The 19,652-nt window shown below is 37.7% G+C and overlaps 1 protein-coding gene across 4 annotated transcripts in view; it reads right to left on the reverse strand.

Annotated features, from left to right (window-relative positions):
* Positions 1 to 745: 745 nt before the first annotated feature.
* The window catches only part of ifrd2 (interferon-related developmental regulator 2), a 21,512-nt gene continuing 2,605 nt past the window's right edge, over positions 746 to 19,652 (reverse strand). The window contains exons 1-12 of one of the 4 annotated variants that reach the window (XM_062058062.1): positions 18,269 to 18,556; positions 14,152 to 14,268; positions 13,981 to 14,065; positions 13,798 to 13,922; positions 13,343 to 13,500; positions 11,510 to 11,563; positions 11,221 to 11,399; positions 11,036 to 11,144; positions 3,857 to 3,991; positions 3,657 to 3,785; positions 3,494 to 3,586; positions 746 to 1,425 (exon numbers count right to left, since the gene is read on the reverse strand). In XM_062058062.1, coding sequence (XP_061914046.1) covers positions 1,345 to 1,425; positions 3,494 to 3,586; positions 3,657 to 3,785; positions 3,857 to 3,991; positions 11,036 to 11,144; positions 11,221 to 11,399; positions 11,510 to 11,563; positions 13,343 to 13,500; positions 13,798 to 13,922; positions 13,981 to 14,065; positions 14,152 to 14,268; positions 18,269 to 18,350 — 1,347 coding nt within the window. In that variant the 5' untranslated portion in view covers positions 18,351 to 18,556 and the 3' untranslated portion in view covers positions 746 to 1,344. Of the gene's footprint in view, positions 1,426 to 3,493; positions 3,587 to 3,656; positions 3,786 to 3,856; positions 3,992 to 11,035; positions 11,145 to 11,220; positions 11,400 to 11,509; positions 11,564 to 13,342; positions 13,501 to 13,797; positions 13,923 to 13,980; positions 14,069 to 14,151; positions 14,269 to 18,268; positions 18,557 to 19,652 lie in introns of those variants that run through there. The other 3 variants (XM_062058054.1, XM_062058076.1, XM_062058070.1) reach the window with 3 other exon arrangements.

The raw sequence follows: 19,652 nt of genomic DNA on the forward strand, positions 1-19,652 counted from the left end.
ATATATATATATATATATATATATATATATATATATATATATATATATATATATATATATATATATATATATATATATATATATATATATATATATATATATATATATATATATATATATATATATATATATATAACATACATATATATACCGTAATTTCCGGACTATAAGCCGCACCTGACTATAAGCCGCACCAGCTAAATTTAGGGGAAAATACAGATTGCTCCATATATAAGCCGCACCCGACTATAAGCCGCAGGGTTTTGATGTGTAATTACCGTAGTATATAGGGGTTCCTGCTACCACGGAGGGGATTGTCGGGACAGAGATGACTGTTTGGGAACGCAGAGCGTCCCATTTATTAACAATAAATCTTTCAATCATTCAATCAAACTTTCACATCTTTGACATGGCAAACAGCATTCGTGCAGAGTACAAATAATACAACGGTGCAAAGTAATACAAAGTGCTAGGATGTACGTTATCAAAATAACCAGCCTACCGGTATATGAAAAGTCAGTCTTTAATCATTGTGTCATCGTCTTCCTCCTGCGTACTAAAACCACCGAAATCCTCTTCGTCGTGTCGGAGAAGAACAGGCCATAAATAAGCCGCACCCTTGTATAAGCCGCAGGGACCAGAACGAGGGGAAAAAGTAGCGGCTTATAGTCCGGAAATTACGGTATATATTTTTTTTAAAAATAAAAAAAACCATTGACCTGCAACAGTCAACAAATCAAAAGGCAAAAGTCAGCAAGTTTAGAAATAATTTCACCAAAAAATTTAATCTTTTGAAATTGTACCTTTACAAATGCTAAAATATATTCCAAATGTAGTATATAAAATATTAAGACTACATTTTGAACTTACATGTCACATTATGAGAAGGAGCATTCTTTGACTTTGTCTCTTATTGATTGGTTAGACTGCTAGAATAAACAATAATATATTCCTTTTAAATATGATGTGTTGCATAGTCCAAACAGGCATTTAATGATTCAAGTAACACCTCTCATGATCCCTTCAATGTGCAATAAAATATGCTATTCACGATGAAACATGTGTAAACAGCACTTTGCATTCTCTTCAAAGCCAAACAGTTGTAGTGGAATAAATAAAAACAAATATGATGATGTTAGCATGAGCACCAATTAGAAATGAAAGAAGCTAATTAAAAATGTCCACTTGCACCAAAAATCAGGAGCATTTTGTTGCTAGCGACAAGGTTAGAAGAATTCTGCTCACAATAAGAAGAAAACATTCTTCATCATGTTCAGTAGCAAACGTTTCCTAGCTGGAGCGACGTCCATGTTGAATGTGGCGAGCATAGTGTTGGTGGTCAGGTCACATGACATCAGCACGCTTGTCGCGCACTTTGTTCCTCTGTTTTGTTCTGGCCTTGAACGCAGCAGAGTTAAATAGATGCTGTTGGAAGAAGGAAGAAAACATTTTTTACATCGGTTTTGTGTTTTATTGTGTTTTCATCTTGTTTAGTCTCCTTTTTTACACCTCTAAAATGTTTTATTGTGTTTTCTATTTATTTAGCCTCCTTATTTACATCTTAAGACTGATTTATTGTGTTTTCTACTTATTTAGTCTCCTTTTGTACATCTTACGAATGTTTTATTGTGTTTTCTACTTATTTAGTCTCCTTTTTTACATCTTAAGACTGTTTTATTGTGTATTCTACTAATTTAGTCTTCTTTTTTACATCTACAGACTCTTTTATTGTGTTTTCTCCTTATTTAGTCTCCTTTTTTACATCCAGATTGTTTTATTGTGTTTTCTACTTATTTAGTCTAATTTTTTACATCTTAAGACTGTTTTATTGTGTTTTCTACTTATTTAGTCTCCTTTTGTACATCTTAAGAATGTTTTATTGTGTTTTCTACTTATTTACTCTCCTTTTGTACATCTTACGAATGTTTTATTGTGTTTTCTACTTATTTAGTCTCCTTTTTTACATCTTAAGACTGTTTTATTGTGTATTCTACTAATTTAGTCTTCTTTTTTACATCTACAGACTCTTTTATTGTGTTTTCTCCTTATTTAGTCTCCTTTTTTACATCCAGATTGTTTTATTGTGTTTTCTACTTATTTAGTCTAATTTTTTACATCTTAAGACTGTTTTATTGTGTTTTCTACTTATTTAGTCTCCTTTTGTACATCTTAAGAATGTTTTATTGTGTTTTCTACTTATTTACTCTCCTTTTTTACATCTTAAGACTGTTTTATTGTGTTTTCTACTAATTTAGTCTTCTTTTTTACATCTATACTCTTTTATTGTGTTTTCTACTTATTTAGTCTCCTTTTTTACATCCATAGATTGTTTTATTGTGTTTTCTACTTATTTAGTCTCATTTTTTACATCTTAAGACTGTTTTATTGTGTTTTCTACTAATTTAGTCTTCTTTTTTACATCTATACTCTTTTATTGTGTTTTCTACTTACTTAGTCTCCTTTTTTACATCCATAGATTGTTTTATTGTGTTTTCTACTTATTTAGTCCCATTTTTTACATCTTAAGACTGTTTTATTGTGTTTTCTACTTATTTAGTCTAATTTTTTACATCTTAAGACTGTTTTATTGTGTTTTCTACTTATTTAGTCTCCTTTTGTACATCTTAAGAATGTTTTATTGTGTTTTCTACTTATTTACTCTCCTTTTTTACATCTTAAGACTGTTTTATTGTGTTTTCTACTAATTTAGTCTTCTTTTTTACATCTATACTCTTTTATTGTGTTTTCTACTTACTTAGTCTCCTTTTTTACATCCATAGATTGTTTTATTGTGTTTTCTACTTATTTAGTCCCATTTTTTACATCTTAAGACTGTTTTATTGTGTTTTCTACTTATTTAGTCTCCTTTTTTATATCTATATATTGTTTTATTGTGTTTTCTACTTATTTAGTCTTCTTTTTTACATCTATAGATTGTTTGATTGTGTTTTCTACTTATTTAGTCTCCTTTTTTATATCTATATATTGTTTTATTGTGTTTTCTACTTATTTAGTCTCCTTTTTTACATCCTGAGACTGTTTTGTGTTTTCTACTTATTTAGTCTCCTTTATTTACATCTACAGATTGTTTTATTGTGTTTTGTACTTATTTAGTCCCCTTTTTTACGTCTATAAATTGTTTTATTGTGTTTTCTAAGTATTTATTGTTATTTTTACATCTACAGATAGTTTTTTTGTGTTTTCTACTTATTTAGACCCTGGAACAGATTATTTCTAGTAGCACTATGTCCGATGGGGAAAAATGACTGTGTGATCACTTGATATATTAACGGTATTTAACTTCTTTTTACACTTGCATATAAGTTAAAACTACCTGCACGGTTGACAAATGGAACAGATTATTTGTAGTTGTACTATTTCAAAATGACTGATTCATTTGTTGTATTTTTGCAAAAAACATGGGTTAACTTTTTAAAATCTGGACACAAAGCAGCATCAGTGGGAATATTTGAAAGAATACAGTCCTCTTTACCTTCTCAAAGCGTGAGATCTTGTTGGCTTTGAGGGCGGGGTCCAGGATGATGGGAGGTCCCAGACCAAAGATGTCTCTCAGCAGAGGATTAAACTGCAGAAAAACAAACACAATTCAGCATTTGAAGGATAAAATGGAACATTTCCGCCCACAGAGTCGTCACCTGCAGATGATGTCGGACTCCTGACTCCAGGATCTCTTTGAAGGCGTCGTAGATTCTTCTCCTCATCCAGCTGTCGATGTAAACGCTCTCCACTCCAAACCTGATCCTCTCCTCTGTGAAGTCCTCGTTCTGAAGGCGACATGTCAGTGATGATGATGATGTTGGTGGTGCTGAGCACACATGTGGTTTCCCCAACTCACCTCCATGTAGTGCAGGACTTCCCTGAAGATGGAGCGCTGCTTCCTCTTGTCGTTCTTGGCGCGATGCTTGGTGCAGTCTGTGGCTAAAGCCTTCAGACTCTCGCACAGGCTATCTGCGTCCTCCACCTCAAAGTCCTGCAGGCAAACACCTCAACATGTCAACAAAGCTGTGGTCGACCCACACATACATTCATACACACCAGCTGAGGAAATACAGAAAAATAAATGCTGTTTGTTTTTCAGCTATTTGTTTTGTATTTGTATATTCTTGAAAGCACTTCATGAGTTGTTTTGTATAGCTGTATATGAAAAATGCTTAGAACTAACGACTATTTCCTTCGCTTTGAACCCTGCGACTTATAAAACGGTGCAGCTAATTTATGGATTTTTCTTTGCTGACGGCCATAAAGCAAATAGTTAAAAAAACAAAACAAGCAAAGACACTGAATATGTGTGTTATTGTTTGTGCTACGGCGCCATCTTTTGGACGAGTTTGCCCACTCCAGGTGCTGCTGGGTGAATGCCTACAGTGTTTCCTGCGGTTTAAGTTTGAACCGGAAGTAAAAGTGATGTTCCGTCTTTTAGCCGTCCATAGCGTTTCTACTGGTATGGATTCTTTCATTCATCACTCCAAGCAACGTTTGTAAGTTTTACGATTATAACTAAAACAATTCTTGCTTACTAAAGCGTCCCATGTGTGATGTCTGTAGGAGTATTTTCATCCATATTTTTATGTGCTATTGTAATGTAATCAAGATAGCATCGTTAGCATTAGCTAATATGCCAACACGTTTGCGAGTGTCTGTGTTAGTATTATTAACTTTCAACGGCATTTTTTTTGTATTGTTTCAGTTTCACAAATTCCTCAGTAAACCAAAACGTCACCGTGGAGTTATTGAGTCTGTTTAGCTGATTGGATAGCTAGCTTGTGCAGCTAGTGGGTCCATGACTATTACTTCTGTTTTGTTTGATCAGCCGTTTTACTGCCGCGTTACAGACACCGTTTGGAAAACAAATAAGGTATTTACAAAACATTTACAAAATATTTCTGTGTAGATAATTTTTTTTACAACGTATACTTTTGCGACTTATAGGACAGGACAGGATAGGATACACTTGTATTTGTCCCACAATGGGGAAATTACGTTGTTGCAGTGCAGGTACTTACATAAAGTAGCAGAAGTAAAACTTAATAAACATAAAATTAGTAATAAACACTACATATTGCACACCAATATGAAACTTTAGTGGGTGCGGCTTATATACCGGTGCGCTCTATAGTCCGGAAAATACAGTAATATATTTTACAAAATTGAAGGTAGCAACATTTGATATTTTGAGTGCAATGTACAGCAATTGATGATGCGTTGAATTTAAAGTATTGATCATCTGGCTTGACAGGTAACATTTTCAGGGCTATAAAGCGCACCAATATTTAAGCCGCACGCACCAAATTTTAGAAGAAATAAATATGTTTACATAAATTAGCCGCATATATATATATACACACACCGGTATGAAATATTCTGTGGACCCGGGGCTAATAGAAGTGTGGAAATTGATGTTCTGTATACCACACACACACACACACACACACACACACACACACACACACACACACACACACACACACACACACACACACACACACACACACATACACACACATACACACACACACAGAGCAGGCCTAGACGGGGAGGACAGAGTGTAGGTACACAGAACATCAGAGGTCAAATGTGCGACAAAATGAGAGCAGACAGTGTTGACAAACAATGTTGCAACCTTGTGTGGGAACCGCAGGTGCAGAAACACAAAAGAAGAATCCCTGTGGGATGCAGAAACTGAAATGTCCATGCAACGTTCATATTGTTGTTACTCAGCCAGCGTTTGTGGGTCTTAGACTTAGACTTACTTTTTATTGTCGTTCAAATTTGAACTTTACAGTACAGATAAGAACGAAATTTCGTTGCATTAGCTGGTTAGCAATGCAGGATAAAAAAGCAATAAGGTGTAGATATAAATAAATAGATTACTGTAAAGATAAATATATTGCACTTTTGCATATGCATCTACGTTTATGGATGTATGTTATATTGTCTTTATATTCCAGCGAGTTAATCCATTTTGGGGGGAATTGAGGGGATTATTATGATGCGTTCAAGAGTCTTATGGCCTGAGGGAAGAAGCTGTTACAGAACCTGGAGAGATCAGAAGGCATAAGAAAAAGTATCTGCATTTGATTGTTTACATTTGATTGTTAGCAATCCGGGAGGGTGTTAGTTTAGGGTTGTAGCTGCCTGGAGGTGAACTTTTATTGCGGTTTTGAAGGAGGATAGAGATGCCCTTTCTTTTATACCTGTTGGGAGCGCATTCCACATTGATGTGGCATAGAAAGAGAATGAGTTAAGACGTTTGTTAGTTCGGAATTTGGGTTTAACGTGGTTAGTGGAGCTCCCCCTGGTGTTGTGGTTATGGCGGTCATTTACGTTAAGGAAGTAGTTTGACATGTACTTCGGTATCAGGGAGGTCTAGCTGATTTTATAGACTAGGCTCAGTGCTAGTTGTTTAACTCTGTCCTCCACCTTGAGCCAGCCCACTTTAGAGAAGTGGGTAGGAGTGAGGTGGGATCTGGGGTGGAGGTCTAGCAGTAACCTGACTAGCTTGTTCTGAGATGTTTGGAGTTTAGATTTGAGGGTTTTGGAGGTGCTAGGGTACCAGGAGGTGCATGCGTAATCGAAAAAGGGTTGAACGAGAGTTCCCGCCAGAATCCTCAAGGTGCTTCTGTTGACCAGAGGAGATTCTGTAGAGAAATCTCGTTTGTTGGTTAACCTTTTTGATTACCTTGGTTGCCATTTTATCACAGGAAAGGTTAGCCTCTAGAATGGAACCTAGGTAGGTGACCTCATCTTTCCTGGTGATAACAATGTCACCCACTTTTATGGTGAAGTCATTGACTTTCTTGAGGTTGATGTGGGACCCAAACAGGATGGATTCTGTTTTACCCAAGTGTATGGATAGCTTGTTGTCAGCTAGCCAGGTGCAAGTTCTACAGAGCTCAGCACTGAGGATTTTCTCCACCTGTGACTTGTCCTTGCCAGATACCAGCAAGGCAGAGTCATCCGCGAACAAAAACAATTCACAGTCGCATGCCGATGACATGTCGTTTATGTATATTAGGAACAGTAAAGGTCCCAATATACTGCCTTGGGGGACTCCACAGCTCACCGAGAGGGGGGGGGACATGGTGCCGTTTACCTCTACCACCTGCTCCCTCCCCTCCAAGTAAGATTGCATCCAGCTCCATGAGTTTTTGTTAAATCCGATTGCTCTGAGCTTATCCAACAGTATAGCGTGGTTAACGGTGTCAAAGGCCTTCTGAAGGTCCAGCATGACCATGCCGCAGTATTTGCCCGCGTCCACCTCATGTTTGATGTGGTCGGTCAGATAGAGAAGGCATGTGTCAGTGGAGTGGTTAGTTCTGAAGCCGGATTGGAATTTGTACATGAGTTTATTAGTGGCAAGGTAACTATCGACCTGTTCATAAACAATTTGTTCCATTACTTTCGAAATGGAACTGAGAATAGAAACAGGTCGGTAGTTGCCAGGTTCCAATTTGCTTCATTTTTAAAGAGGGGAGTTACTCTTGCAATCTTAAAATCTTTTGGTACTTGGCCTTGTGTAATTGATAGGTTTATTATGTGCGTGATGATCGGGGCAATGATGGAGGCAGAGTCCCTGAGGAATCTGGAGGGAATATTATCAAGGCCTGTGGCCTTGTTAGGGTGGAGCGCGCTCAATTTTTTAAACACCTCATCAGCTGTGACCATTTCTAATTTGAAATCATCGTTGGATACTCCTAGCTTTCTGTAGAAGGCTTTAATGTGTTCTACACCAAAGCGACCAGAGTGGTGGGACAGCTTGTTGACAAGGGTTGCGGCTATGCTGGTGAAAAAGATGTTAAGTCTGCTAGCTACCTCCATTTTGTCTGTAATGAGGGAGTCACCCTCCTTGATGCTGATGTTGGTGAGTCTTGTTTTAAGTTTCTGGCTGCAACCAGGAAGCTGGTTGTTGAGAATTTTCCAGAGCTCACGTGGCTTATTTGTGTTTTCCTCTATTTTGTCGTTAATGTAATTTTTTTTAAGGATTTAGTCAGGTTGGTTGACTTATTTCTTAATTTATTGCATTGCTTTTTGAGAGTTGAAAGGAGTAATTTGAGGTTGATATTATTGGGTTGTTTATCTACTTCTGTTTTACATTTTTGGTATTCAGAGTATTTCCTGTCTCTGTCTTTTATGGCAGCTAATAGGTCCGGATTCATCCATGGTTCCGAGCGGGCTTTGATCCTGACTGTTTTCACAGGAGCCATGTCATTTAGTATCTTTAGGAACGCCGTTTTGAAGCGATCCCAAGCAACATCGACCAGGTTGCTCGCGAGCACAGGGGACCAGTCCCACTCATCTAATTTTAAATTGAAATTGTCATTGGAGTATTTTTTGAGGGATCTGGATTGGGCTGTTATGTGGCCATTGGCTTTAGGTTTAGCTATTTTGCGGGTGCAGAAGGTTAGATAGTGGTCGCTCAGACCACAGATCATGACCCCACTATTTTTTATTTTAGGCCGGTCTGAAGTGAGAATGAGATCTATGGTTGATTGGGTGGAATCACACACCCTTGTAGGTAGCGCTATTAGCTGGGAAAGACCGTGCAGATTACAAAACTTGCTGAAGGATCTGAAGACAGGCGCATCTTTGCGTTGAATATCTGTGTTCAGATCCCGTTATAATTTTCTCCACGTTGTCTGTCCCCGCCAAGCATTCTTCCAAAACCCCATAGAAATCACTCTGATTAGGGGGTCTATAAACAGTCCCTATTAGTACCGGCTTAGCGTTTTTAAATTTGATTTCCGCCCACACAGATTCCAGGTCATTGTGGTTAAGATCAGTGCGAGTTATGTATTTAATATCTTGGTGAATATACATACAAACGCCCCCACCGTGTTTATTCCTGTCCTTTCTGATAACCGAAAAGTTTTCTATTTCTATCTCTGAGTCAGAAATACTTTGATCAAATTTGGTTTCAGAGAAACACAAGATTTCTACCTTCGTGTTGAGGAACATTTCTCTGATTTGGTCGAGTTTGGCTCCAGAGAGGCTGTTCACATTAAGGTGGATGATGTGTAGTCCACTGGAACCAAAAAGGGCATCAGAGTCCGCTGTGTTGTGGTACTGACCAGAAAAGTTGTTGGTTATTATTGCTGTTGAAGTTGAAGAACAGAAGGAAGAGAAAGGAGAGAGAGAGAGAGAGGCATATTGTTCTTCCTCCAGGTGAAGGGGGAGGGAGGGGGAGGGGCGGAGTTGGAGAGGGGGAGAGGGGGATGCCAGGTAGGGTTGCTGGGGGTGGATTTCCTTTTGGCGGGCTTTTTTGAAGACAAAGAGAACAACGAAAATGTTTTTGTAAAGGCGCCTCTAAATCCAGTGTATGCCGCGTCCTCGACCGTCATGGACCGGGGAGAGGCCGCGTAGACCCCCGCCATCTCGTGCAGTTCCCCGCCATCACCGATGGCTGGGTCGCCGTCCACCGCCGCCGCGTCGTTCACCGCCGCTGAGTCGCTGCCTTCTCTGATGACTGGGTCGTCCTCCAACGCCGCCGCCGAGCCTCCGACCGTGTCGATGAACGGGGCGAAGTCCTCCGCCGAGCCGCCGACCGCTGGAGCACAGGTGAGCTTGAGCTGAGATGAGCCGGTAGCTGAGTTAGCTTCGATGGCGACGCTAGCAGTAGCATTGCTAGTCTTCGCCAGTCGGGACAACATTAATCGTGTTGTTGCAGGTCCAGGGTTGAGTTCAGTGTCTCCTGATAGTAGAAGTAATAGTAGTATTATTGACTTTCTGTCTATCCTTCCAGTCAGGGGCATGTTCACTTTGCCTCGATGTGCAGTCAAGCATGATGCTAACACGTTAGCTCCAAAACCAAGGTGCTTCGCCGATGTATTGTCGTGGAGATAAAAGTCACTATGGATGTCCATTTCGCGTTCTTGACTCTCATTTTCAAGAGGGTGAAGTATCCGAGGAGGTTTAAAATATAAATCCGTGATCCACAGTACAAAAAGGAGGAAGTGTGGGATAATCCGAGCAGTTGTTTGAATTCCCGATCGGGAGCGAAAGAGGGTGCGACCGCTCATCTCGGCGTCCTACGTGAAAACCTCATGTAAGTAAGAAATGTTTTGGTTATACTGTAAAACTTACAAACTTGCTTGGAGTGATGAACAAAAAATAATTTAGAGCAGGGGTCCCCAACCTTTCGACTCGGGGGCCGCATTGGGTTAAAGCAATTTGGCCGGGGGCCGGGCTGTGTGTATATATATATATATATATATATATATATATATATATATATAATTAGATATTAGATATATATATATATATTAGATATATATGTGTGTATATATATATATATATATATATATATATATTTATTAGATATATATATATAAATATATTAGATATATATATATATATATATATATATATATATATATAAATATATTAGATATATATATATATATATATTTTTTTTTATATATTAGATATATATATTACATATATATATATATATTAGATATATATATATATTAGATATATATAGCGCACTTTCCGCGCGTGCGATGATGTCACGTTATCGATGAGAAAATGCATTTTTAGACAATATGATTTGCCTGAGCGGCTAGGAGACACCGTGAGTAGCAAGCGGTACAAAGTGGATAAGAAAAGACCGAACTTTAAAAATGTTTTTTTTTTTTTTTTTAAATACTTGGGACTGATTTTGGACGCTGGCGGGCCGGATTAGTTTGGGGACCCCTGATAGAGAGCCTGAAGCAGGAAGTAATACTATTTTCAACCCGCAGTGAGCAAACTCTTCCAAACGATGACGCTTAAGCACAAACAACACCTTTTCAGTACCTCTGTTGGTGTAATTTGAAAACTATTTGTTGAATATGAAACATTTGGGCCATCAGCGAAAAAAAAATCCATAAAACAGTTGCACTGTTTTATAAGCCACAGGGTGCAAAGCGTTGGAAAAAAAGTAGCAGTTTATAATCTGGAAAAAAGGGTAATTCACTTCAACCAATTTATTTTTGTATACCGGTACAACGTCTATACGACAAAGTTGTGTGTGTACCTCATCAATTTCCCTTCCCAGCTCCACAAGCAGCGCCATGGTTTCTCCCACGGTGATCCTGTAGTTGACGTCGCTACTTTGCAGGCAGGCGAGCAGCTTGGGAAGATGACTGCGAGGCGAGTTGATTACATTCTTAATGTAATTATTAGCGCCTACAGAAATGAACAAGAACAACAAAACCTTACAGGTGCAGCAGGACAGAGAGCCTGGATGCAGGACAGAGGGTGACCAGCAGGCACCAGGCCTGCAAGGCGGCGCTGTGGAGAGCCGGGCCTCCAGGTTTGGGCGTGGGCAGCACTCCCTCTCGGTTGGGGTAGGAGGACATGAAGATGCTCTCCAGGAGGGACAATGACTTGATCAAGTCCTGACAGGGGAACAATGCAAATAAACACTAGCATGGCATCTTTTCGTACACAAAGAAATATACATAATTAAAGAGTCGAGTGACAATAAAACGTTTAAATGTGTTCTTACTTCTCCGTCTTCAGCCGCAGAGACATAGCAACACATCCCCAAAGCTCTGGCACACTGATGGCGACACACACGTGTAAGTAAACAACAGTAACAACCGACACACCTGTGGAAAAATCAGGGCCGAGTGCAGGAAACCAAACACACTATTTCATGTTTACTTGTGTAGCCAATCATTGTTGTTTCATGTTGTCACTGTAAATGTTGGAATTCATGTTTACCCTCGATGAACCCAGTGCCAACAGCACCCGTGCACCCCCTGAACTGTGGTTACAATTATCCTGCCACTCACTATTCTTTGCAGCATTTCGACAACAGATGAATGGAGAGTAAATCTCTCCTGCCCTGTACGTTCACTACTCTTGCATATGTCCTAACTTTCTCTACTAAGGGCGCACGCTGAAAAATAAAAGAATGCGGAGGACATTTTGATATTTAATTTTTTTTTAAACCAATACAATGTTTATTGTAAACAGTAGGGCTGCCCTCAATTTTGGGGAAAGCTAAAAGGTCCCAGGTGTTGAAAAGAAGTCACATATTTATTCATTTTTACTTTCAATACTAAAATATCTATAAATCAATTTTAAATCTATCTGTTGACATAAGGTTTAAATTTATTTTTAGGTTTCATTTTGTCACAATAACTTTCTTTTTTATGGCAAAGGATATAAATATGCATAATTTTTCCCTTAAAAAAAAGAAAACCATTTGTTTGTTTTATGCCCTTTTGATAAAATATTTGTTTTATGGCAAAAACACAAAATATGCAATAATTTCCCACAAAAGAAGTTCACATTTTTAAAATGTTTTATTCCCTTTTGTCAAAAGACATTTTTTTTTGTTTTTGGGCAAAAACAATATACCGGTTTGCACTATTTTCACACAAAAAATAAAAATAATTTCTTTATGTTTTATGCCCTTTTGACAAAAGAAAACATTTTTTTTATGGAAAAAAGACAAAATATGATTTGTTTTCCCCACAAAAGAATGCTCCAAGTGTAATATTTGATCTGAAGTAATAACTGGAGCCTCAAAAATTAAATAATTCATAACATTGATTCATTAATATTTTTTGAACAATGACAGTTTAAAAAAAAAAAATCAACCTAAATAGTCCTGGGGATCTGAAAGAGTCCCCACTCATAAAAAGTTCTAGAAAAAAAAAGTCAAATCATTATATATCATTTTACTTTTAACTCTTAAATCTCTGGATCAATTTCATATACTGTATATCCGTTAAATATATATATATATTTTTTTTTTTTGAGAAATTAGTTTTAAAGTTAAAAACTGCCTGCATGGCAGCTTTGTTTTATTAAGAGTCAATATTGCAACTTTTTCTTGTTACATTTTACCTGTTAGATCTCTTTTATTCCACATATATATATATATATATATATATATATATATATATATATATATATATATATATATATATATATATATATATATATATATATATTTTTTTTGTAATAGTATTTTTAAATATCTTTAAAACTGGCTTTTTTATTTACCAAGTCCCACTATAATGACCAACATTAAAATATACTAGCATAGTAGGCCTTAATATTAATTAAAAACAAGGCAGAGGTTTGATTCAACAAGTATATTTAATATTTTTGTAACATTACAAACCGTAACATTGTGATTGAATATAAAAAAATAAAACACTACTTTCATCAAGAGATGCTTTGGCATACCACAGTTTGAGACTGACCGCTTTTTAAAAAATAACTGCGGGCCACAAATGACCCCCAGGTCGCACTTTGGACACCCCTGCTCTAAAGGATTGTCCTTTAAGATAGAATCAAATGTAATTTCCATATAGTTACTCACACTTTGACGTGCTGTCATGCTGGCGGTGTTATCAGTCAAGATGGTGGTCAGGATGGGGCGTAGCATGTTGAAGCCCTCGGCCGCCTCGTCTCCTCCGCCCAGCTGGATGCAGAGCAGGGCGAAGAGGGTGGCCGCCGACGCCTTCTCCTCCCCACCGCCTGGACACCAAGCACGGAGGAAACGTTAATGTTTCAAAATGCTGCTTACGTTTGTGTCGACAATCAGCCCGTGTGCAGCAGGTCCTCCAGCCCTTTGTGTTTCCTACTTAAAAGGGCGTACATAAATATGGCCTACACATAACTTCTGTCTATTTACACAGCATTACAATGTGCACACAGTGACTTCCTGTTCGCCTCCACAATAAAAGCACGGCAGTAATAACCTGGATTATAGACCACAGCAAGCAACTAAATGCAGCGGTTTACTTCAAAATAGATTTTTCTGGTGTGTGTGACCTTTTTTGAGGTTCCTCTCCAGGCAGTCGCCGACTGTGAGGCGTCTCTCCGTGAGGAAGTCGTACAGGACTTTGGAGGAGAAGACCTGTCGCAAGGACTCCATGGCCGCAAGTCGAGTCTTGGCACTGAGACGAAGACACGTTTTAGTGACACCTCCATATTGTACACTATACAACATTTTACCTCTTATCAGTGAGATCATCGATGCACTGCTTGAGTTTGTCTTCCATTTCCTCCTGGGCCGTCTGCTCGTCCACCTGCTCCCCTCCTGCTTTTGGATGGGAAGGAAGAAGGTATATGTATGTATATATATAAATTTTTTCTAAGTATATTCGGTATTCATATGTGGCTCACCTGTGCCCTCCTCCAGCACAGAGGTGCCTTCACTGGCGCTGCTGTAGTGGCTGAGGACGTCTGACGTCAGCTCGTCATCGCTGGCTCCTGACTCCGCCCTGCCGCCATTTTTGACACCTAGCACAAAGACGCGCATGCTGTGACATTTACTACTATTGCAGATAATAAAAGACATTCAAATATGTATATATATATATATATATATATATACATATATATATGAACATACACACACACACATATATACACACATAGATGTATACACACTCACATATATACGCACGCGCACACACACACACACAAAAACACACACACACATATATATATATAAATAAAATAGTGTTGTCCCGATACCAATATTTTGGTAACGGTACCAAAATTATTTAGATACTTTTCGGTACTTTGATACGTTTCTAAATAAAGGCGACCACAAAAAATGGTATTATTGGCTTTATTTGAACAAAAAATGTTAGGGTACATTAAACATATGTTTATTATTGCAATTTAGTCCTTAAATACAATAGTGAACATACTAGACAACTTGTCTTTTAGTAGTAAGTAAACAAACAAAGGCTCCTAATTAGTCTGCTGACATATGCAGTAACATATTGTGTCATTTATCATTCTATTATTTTGTCAACATTATTAAGGAGAAGTGGCAGAAAATGTATTATTAATCCACTTGTTCATTTACTGTTAATATCTGCTTATTTTCGGTTTTAACATGTTCTATCTACACTTTTGTTAAAATGTAATAATCACTTATTCTTCTGTTGTTTGATACTTTACATTAGTTTTGGATGATACCACATTTGGGTATCAATCCGATACCAAGTAGTTACAGGATCATATATTGGTCATATTCAAAGTCCTCATGTGTCCAGGGACATATTTCCTGAGTTTATAGACATAATATACATTTAAAAAAAACGAAAGAATATGTTGTGATGCCAAAACATATCATAATCATAGTAGTATCGACTAGATACGCTATTGTACTTAGTATCATTACAGTGGATGTCAGGTGTAGATCCACCCATGGCATTTGTTTACATTTTGATGCCGGTGAGCTACAGTGTGTAGTGAAGCATGTTTAGCTATTCCTCGTCCTCCAGTGATAATGTTCTTGTAAGGAACTTACTTTATTTTTCGCCATGGAGGCGAGGATTAGTGATTTAGAAGTAGCTAAAACACTGCCGACCGGGGCAGGACGTTAGCCGCTAGCTAGCCAGTCTTAAAGCACCTCTTCTGGTGGGCGTTTCAGTGTTATAACTTCACCTTTATCGTCAGTTTTTTAAGCCAAAATGTGTCCGTCCTTCCTTTTCTGTCTACACAGTCTGTTCGTGTCTGTGCTGCCGAACATGTTCCTCTGCTCGTAAAGCCAGCAATGACATGACGTGACGATGACGAGATGGGGGGCAGGTACTTTTTAGAGGCGGTATAGTACCGAATATGATTCATTAGCATCGCGGTACTATACTAATATACACACATTTATTTATATATATATATATATATATATATATATATATATATATATATATATATATATATATATATATATATATATATATATATATATATATATATACACACATTTATATATATATATATATATATATATACACACATTTTTATATATATATATACATACACACACACACACACACACATATCTATACACATTTATTTCACACCCAAAGCAGGAATGGCAAATGTATTCACTGGTTGCAGTTTTCACTGTAATATTTGGCTGATTTCACTCATCTTGTTAACATCTTCAAGTGTCGCAAGAAGTTAACCAGTGTTAATAATATCTCTTTATAGGCTATATAATTCACTTGTTACAAATCGAAGAGTTGCGGGAATAAAATAAGATGACAAAAAAAAAATTCTAATGAATCTAGGGCTGCAACTAACGATTAATTTGATAATCGATTAATCTGTCGATTATTACTTCAATTAATCGATTAATAATCAGATAAAGGAGACAAACTACATTTCTATCCTTTACAGTATTTTATTGGAAAAAAACAGCATACTGGCACCATACTTATTTTGATTATTGTTTCTCAGCTGTTTGTACATGTTGCAGTTTATAAATAAAGGTTTATTAAAAAAAATTAAATTAAAAAATAAAATTAAAATAAAAAATACCGTATTTTCCGCACTATAAGGCGCACCTAAAACCCTCCAATTTTGTCAAAAGCTGACAGTGCGCCTTATAATCCGGTGCGCCTTATATATGGACCAATATTGAGCCAAAACAAACCTAAACTTCATAAAGTTTAGGTCTCGCAGCTACGGTAAACAGCCGCCAACTTTTTTTCCCCCGTAAAAGAAGTTATTTTTCTATGGTAAGCTGCCGCCCCCGTAGAAGAAGCGCGCGGTGCATGCTGGGATATACTGTATGACGTTTCATTTCCATTTGTGTGTTTATGTAAAGACCCCAAAATGGCTCCTATTAAGAGACACGCTTACGACGCAGAGTTTAAACTCAAAGCGATCAGTTACGCAGTAGAACACGGATGACAGAAGGCGAACACACGTTCCCCAAGACAGGGAGACAGCGCCGGACGACATACGCCACTATCTGCCAGTGGATCGGAAATGCCTGGGCTGATATATCAGTCTCAACTGTGGTCCGTGCTTTCAGGAAGGCAGGAATTGTCACTGAACTGCTAGACAACAGCAGCGACACTGACTCGATTAATGACGACTTCGAAGAGACGGAGCCGGGCATTTTGGATGCCGTATTCGCCCAACTGTTTAATTCGGACACTAAAGAAGAAGAATTCGAGCGATTCGTGGATGAGGAAGTGAGCTTTACATGTTTATTTTGTGTGTTGTGTTGTGTTGTGTGACATTAACGTTTGAGCAACGCTGAGTTATTGATATATTGTTATTGCTTTGCACTATTTCGAGTGTTACTATATTGTGATTGCACTAACGTTTGATTTACCGTAACACGAGTAAATCAACTGTTTATTCACTTTGGGAGTGAACAGAGTTGTCAGAACTTTGGTTTGTAATCTATTAATAAAGTTTGACTGACTTGACTGTTTTGTTGACATTCCCTGTGGCGCAGCTCTATCTAACGGATGCATAGGTGCGCCTTATAACCCGGTGCGCCTTATATATGAACAAAGTTTTGAAATATGCCATTCATTGAAGGTGCGCCTTATAATCCGGTGCGCCTTATATTGCGGAAAATACGGTACAAAAAAAATTGCCTCTGCGCATAGCATAGATCCAACGAATCGATGACTAAATTAATCGCCAACTATTTTTATAATCGATTTTAATCGATTAGTTGTTGCAGCCCTAAATGAATCCAATTTAATTTTAATTTAAAATTGTAATTATTGATAAGAATTAATACAAAATAAGTACATTTTCAAACAAAAAAATAAGTTACTTTTTTATGTTTGCTTTTTATATATTTATACGGTACAGACATACAACTAAACAAAAACAAAGAAAAAGTAAAATAAATAAGTAGTTTGAATGTAAAACATCATTTGGAATTTAAAAATGTGTGTGTGTGTAGGCTAAGCTAAGCCACTGCTCGCTCAGGACTTTCTACTGTTAAAGAGTTTATTGGTGATCAGCATTCTGAGGGCACAAACCACTATGGTATGTGCTTTGTGTGTGTGTTTGTTTTCATGCTGTCACCAAACTCTTACACGGTAACCCAAAGGTCAACTTGCCACACCAATTTTCCCCACTGAAGAATTGACGATGCGCCATAACATGGTGCAAAACTCCTGCACCAGGGGAGTCAGAGCTTAAGAATAAGTTGTCTCAAATAATAGCGGACAAAAGTGTTAATGTTGCCAAGTTTAGGATAATGCTGATCAATAAAACAGGTATCAGACCAAACATATAGAACCTAAAAATCTATATTTTTTTTATATTCATCTTAAAATGTTTTGGACCAAAACAGATCTTATATTTATATTTTAAAATAAATCAGAAAAATAAATATATTAATTTCCACTTAAAATGATTGCCATGTGTGGAAGTAAAGCGGTGCTTATCAAGTTACATACACACATTTTTAAAAAAAATTCAAAACGCATGGCTATGTCGGGGGTTCAAAGGTCAAAGGCGTTACCTTTCAACAAGCCTTTAGCCGTCAGCTGTAGAACGTCCTGACGAAGAGATCCTGGACATGACGTATGGACCATGGCATGCATGCGATATATTTAGCGCGTGGGAGGGGGGGTGTTAGAATGAGGGTGCAAATGAGACGTGGGTGAAGGACAACATGAGGGACAACATTACAAGGTGCAGTTTTTTTTGTTTTTTTTACAGCATCTAACTCAGGGGTGCCCATTACGTCAATGGCGAGCTACTGGTCCATGGCGGAGGGTGTGTCAGTCCATCGCCAGCCAGGCATTTAAAAAACAGGACTTAAAAATGGTCGATCATCAATCTTCACCAAGACGTCACTTTCGTCACTTGATTGACATTGACGGCACCCGAGGGTCTTGTGACATGACACTTGCTGCTGTGCAAAATACAGGAAAAACACGCACTCTCCAAAAAACTTAAAAACAAAAATAAAGAGGTGCACGGCAAAAAGTGTACTTAAAGAAAAAGCAAGGCCAGCAACACTCGTGTCCTAATAATTGGAATATAAACTGTGCAGTCGCTACCAAACACAGACCGGTTTCAGCAATGTCTTCGTCAGTGTGCAATTGTCAACAGGAAGTGACAGCTGTGGTCAATCAATTGATATAATAAATCAAGAACAACTTCACAAATTAAAGTGCACAAATAGACAAAATGGAAAATTGTACAAAATAAATCAAAGACTCAGTACAGAATAATAGGAAAATAAATAGAGCAATACAAAAACTGCTGCCAGCTCATTAAGAAAAAATGACCGACAAGAAGGCGAGAAACACTTTTTATTTGAACAGACTCTCGCGCCGTACCTCCTGTCAAAATTATAAAGACCGAATGCACAATTCCTGTCTTCACAATAAAAGCCCCGCTTCATCCTGCCTGCGCTAACAAAATAAGACTCTCAGAAAGCCAGCAAGCTCGGGAGTTTGCCGCCAATGTATTTCTTGTAAAGTGTATAAAAAGCAGTACGGAAGCTGGACAAATAAGATGCCAAAAACCAACCACTTTCATGTGGTATTGGACAGAAAGGAGGACTTTTTTTCTCCTGCATTTGAAAATGTGGACGTTATCATCACTACTGTCTGATTACTATCAATGCAAGTCATCACAATCAATTTATATTCTTGTCTTCATGAAAAAAAAGGATGTTAAACATGCTTGTATTATCATTAAACACCTTTAACTTGTTAACAAAAACCTCTCTTTCATAAATAAATCAATATAAATGATATATATGAATGAGGTCAGTTGAACAGTAGCTCGCCTGCAGAAAAGGAGTGGGCACCCCTGCTCTAACTGCACGTTTAGTCATACTATGTCAACACACACATATGCCAAAAACAGTCATTCAAATACCCGACCTGATT

The sequence above is a fragment of the Entelurus aequoreus genome, linkage group LG01 (genome assembly GCF_033978785.1).
Source record: "Entelurus aequoreus isolate RoL-2023_Sb linkage group LG01, RoL_Eaeq_v1.1, whole genome shotgun sequence".
NCBI classification, from domain to species: Eukaryota; Metazoa; Chordata; class Actinopteri; order Syngnathiformes; family Syngnathidae; genus Entelurus; species Entelurus aequoreus.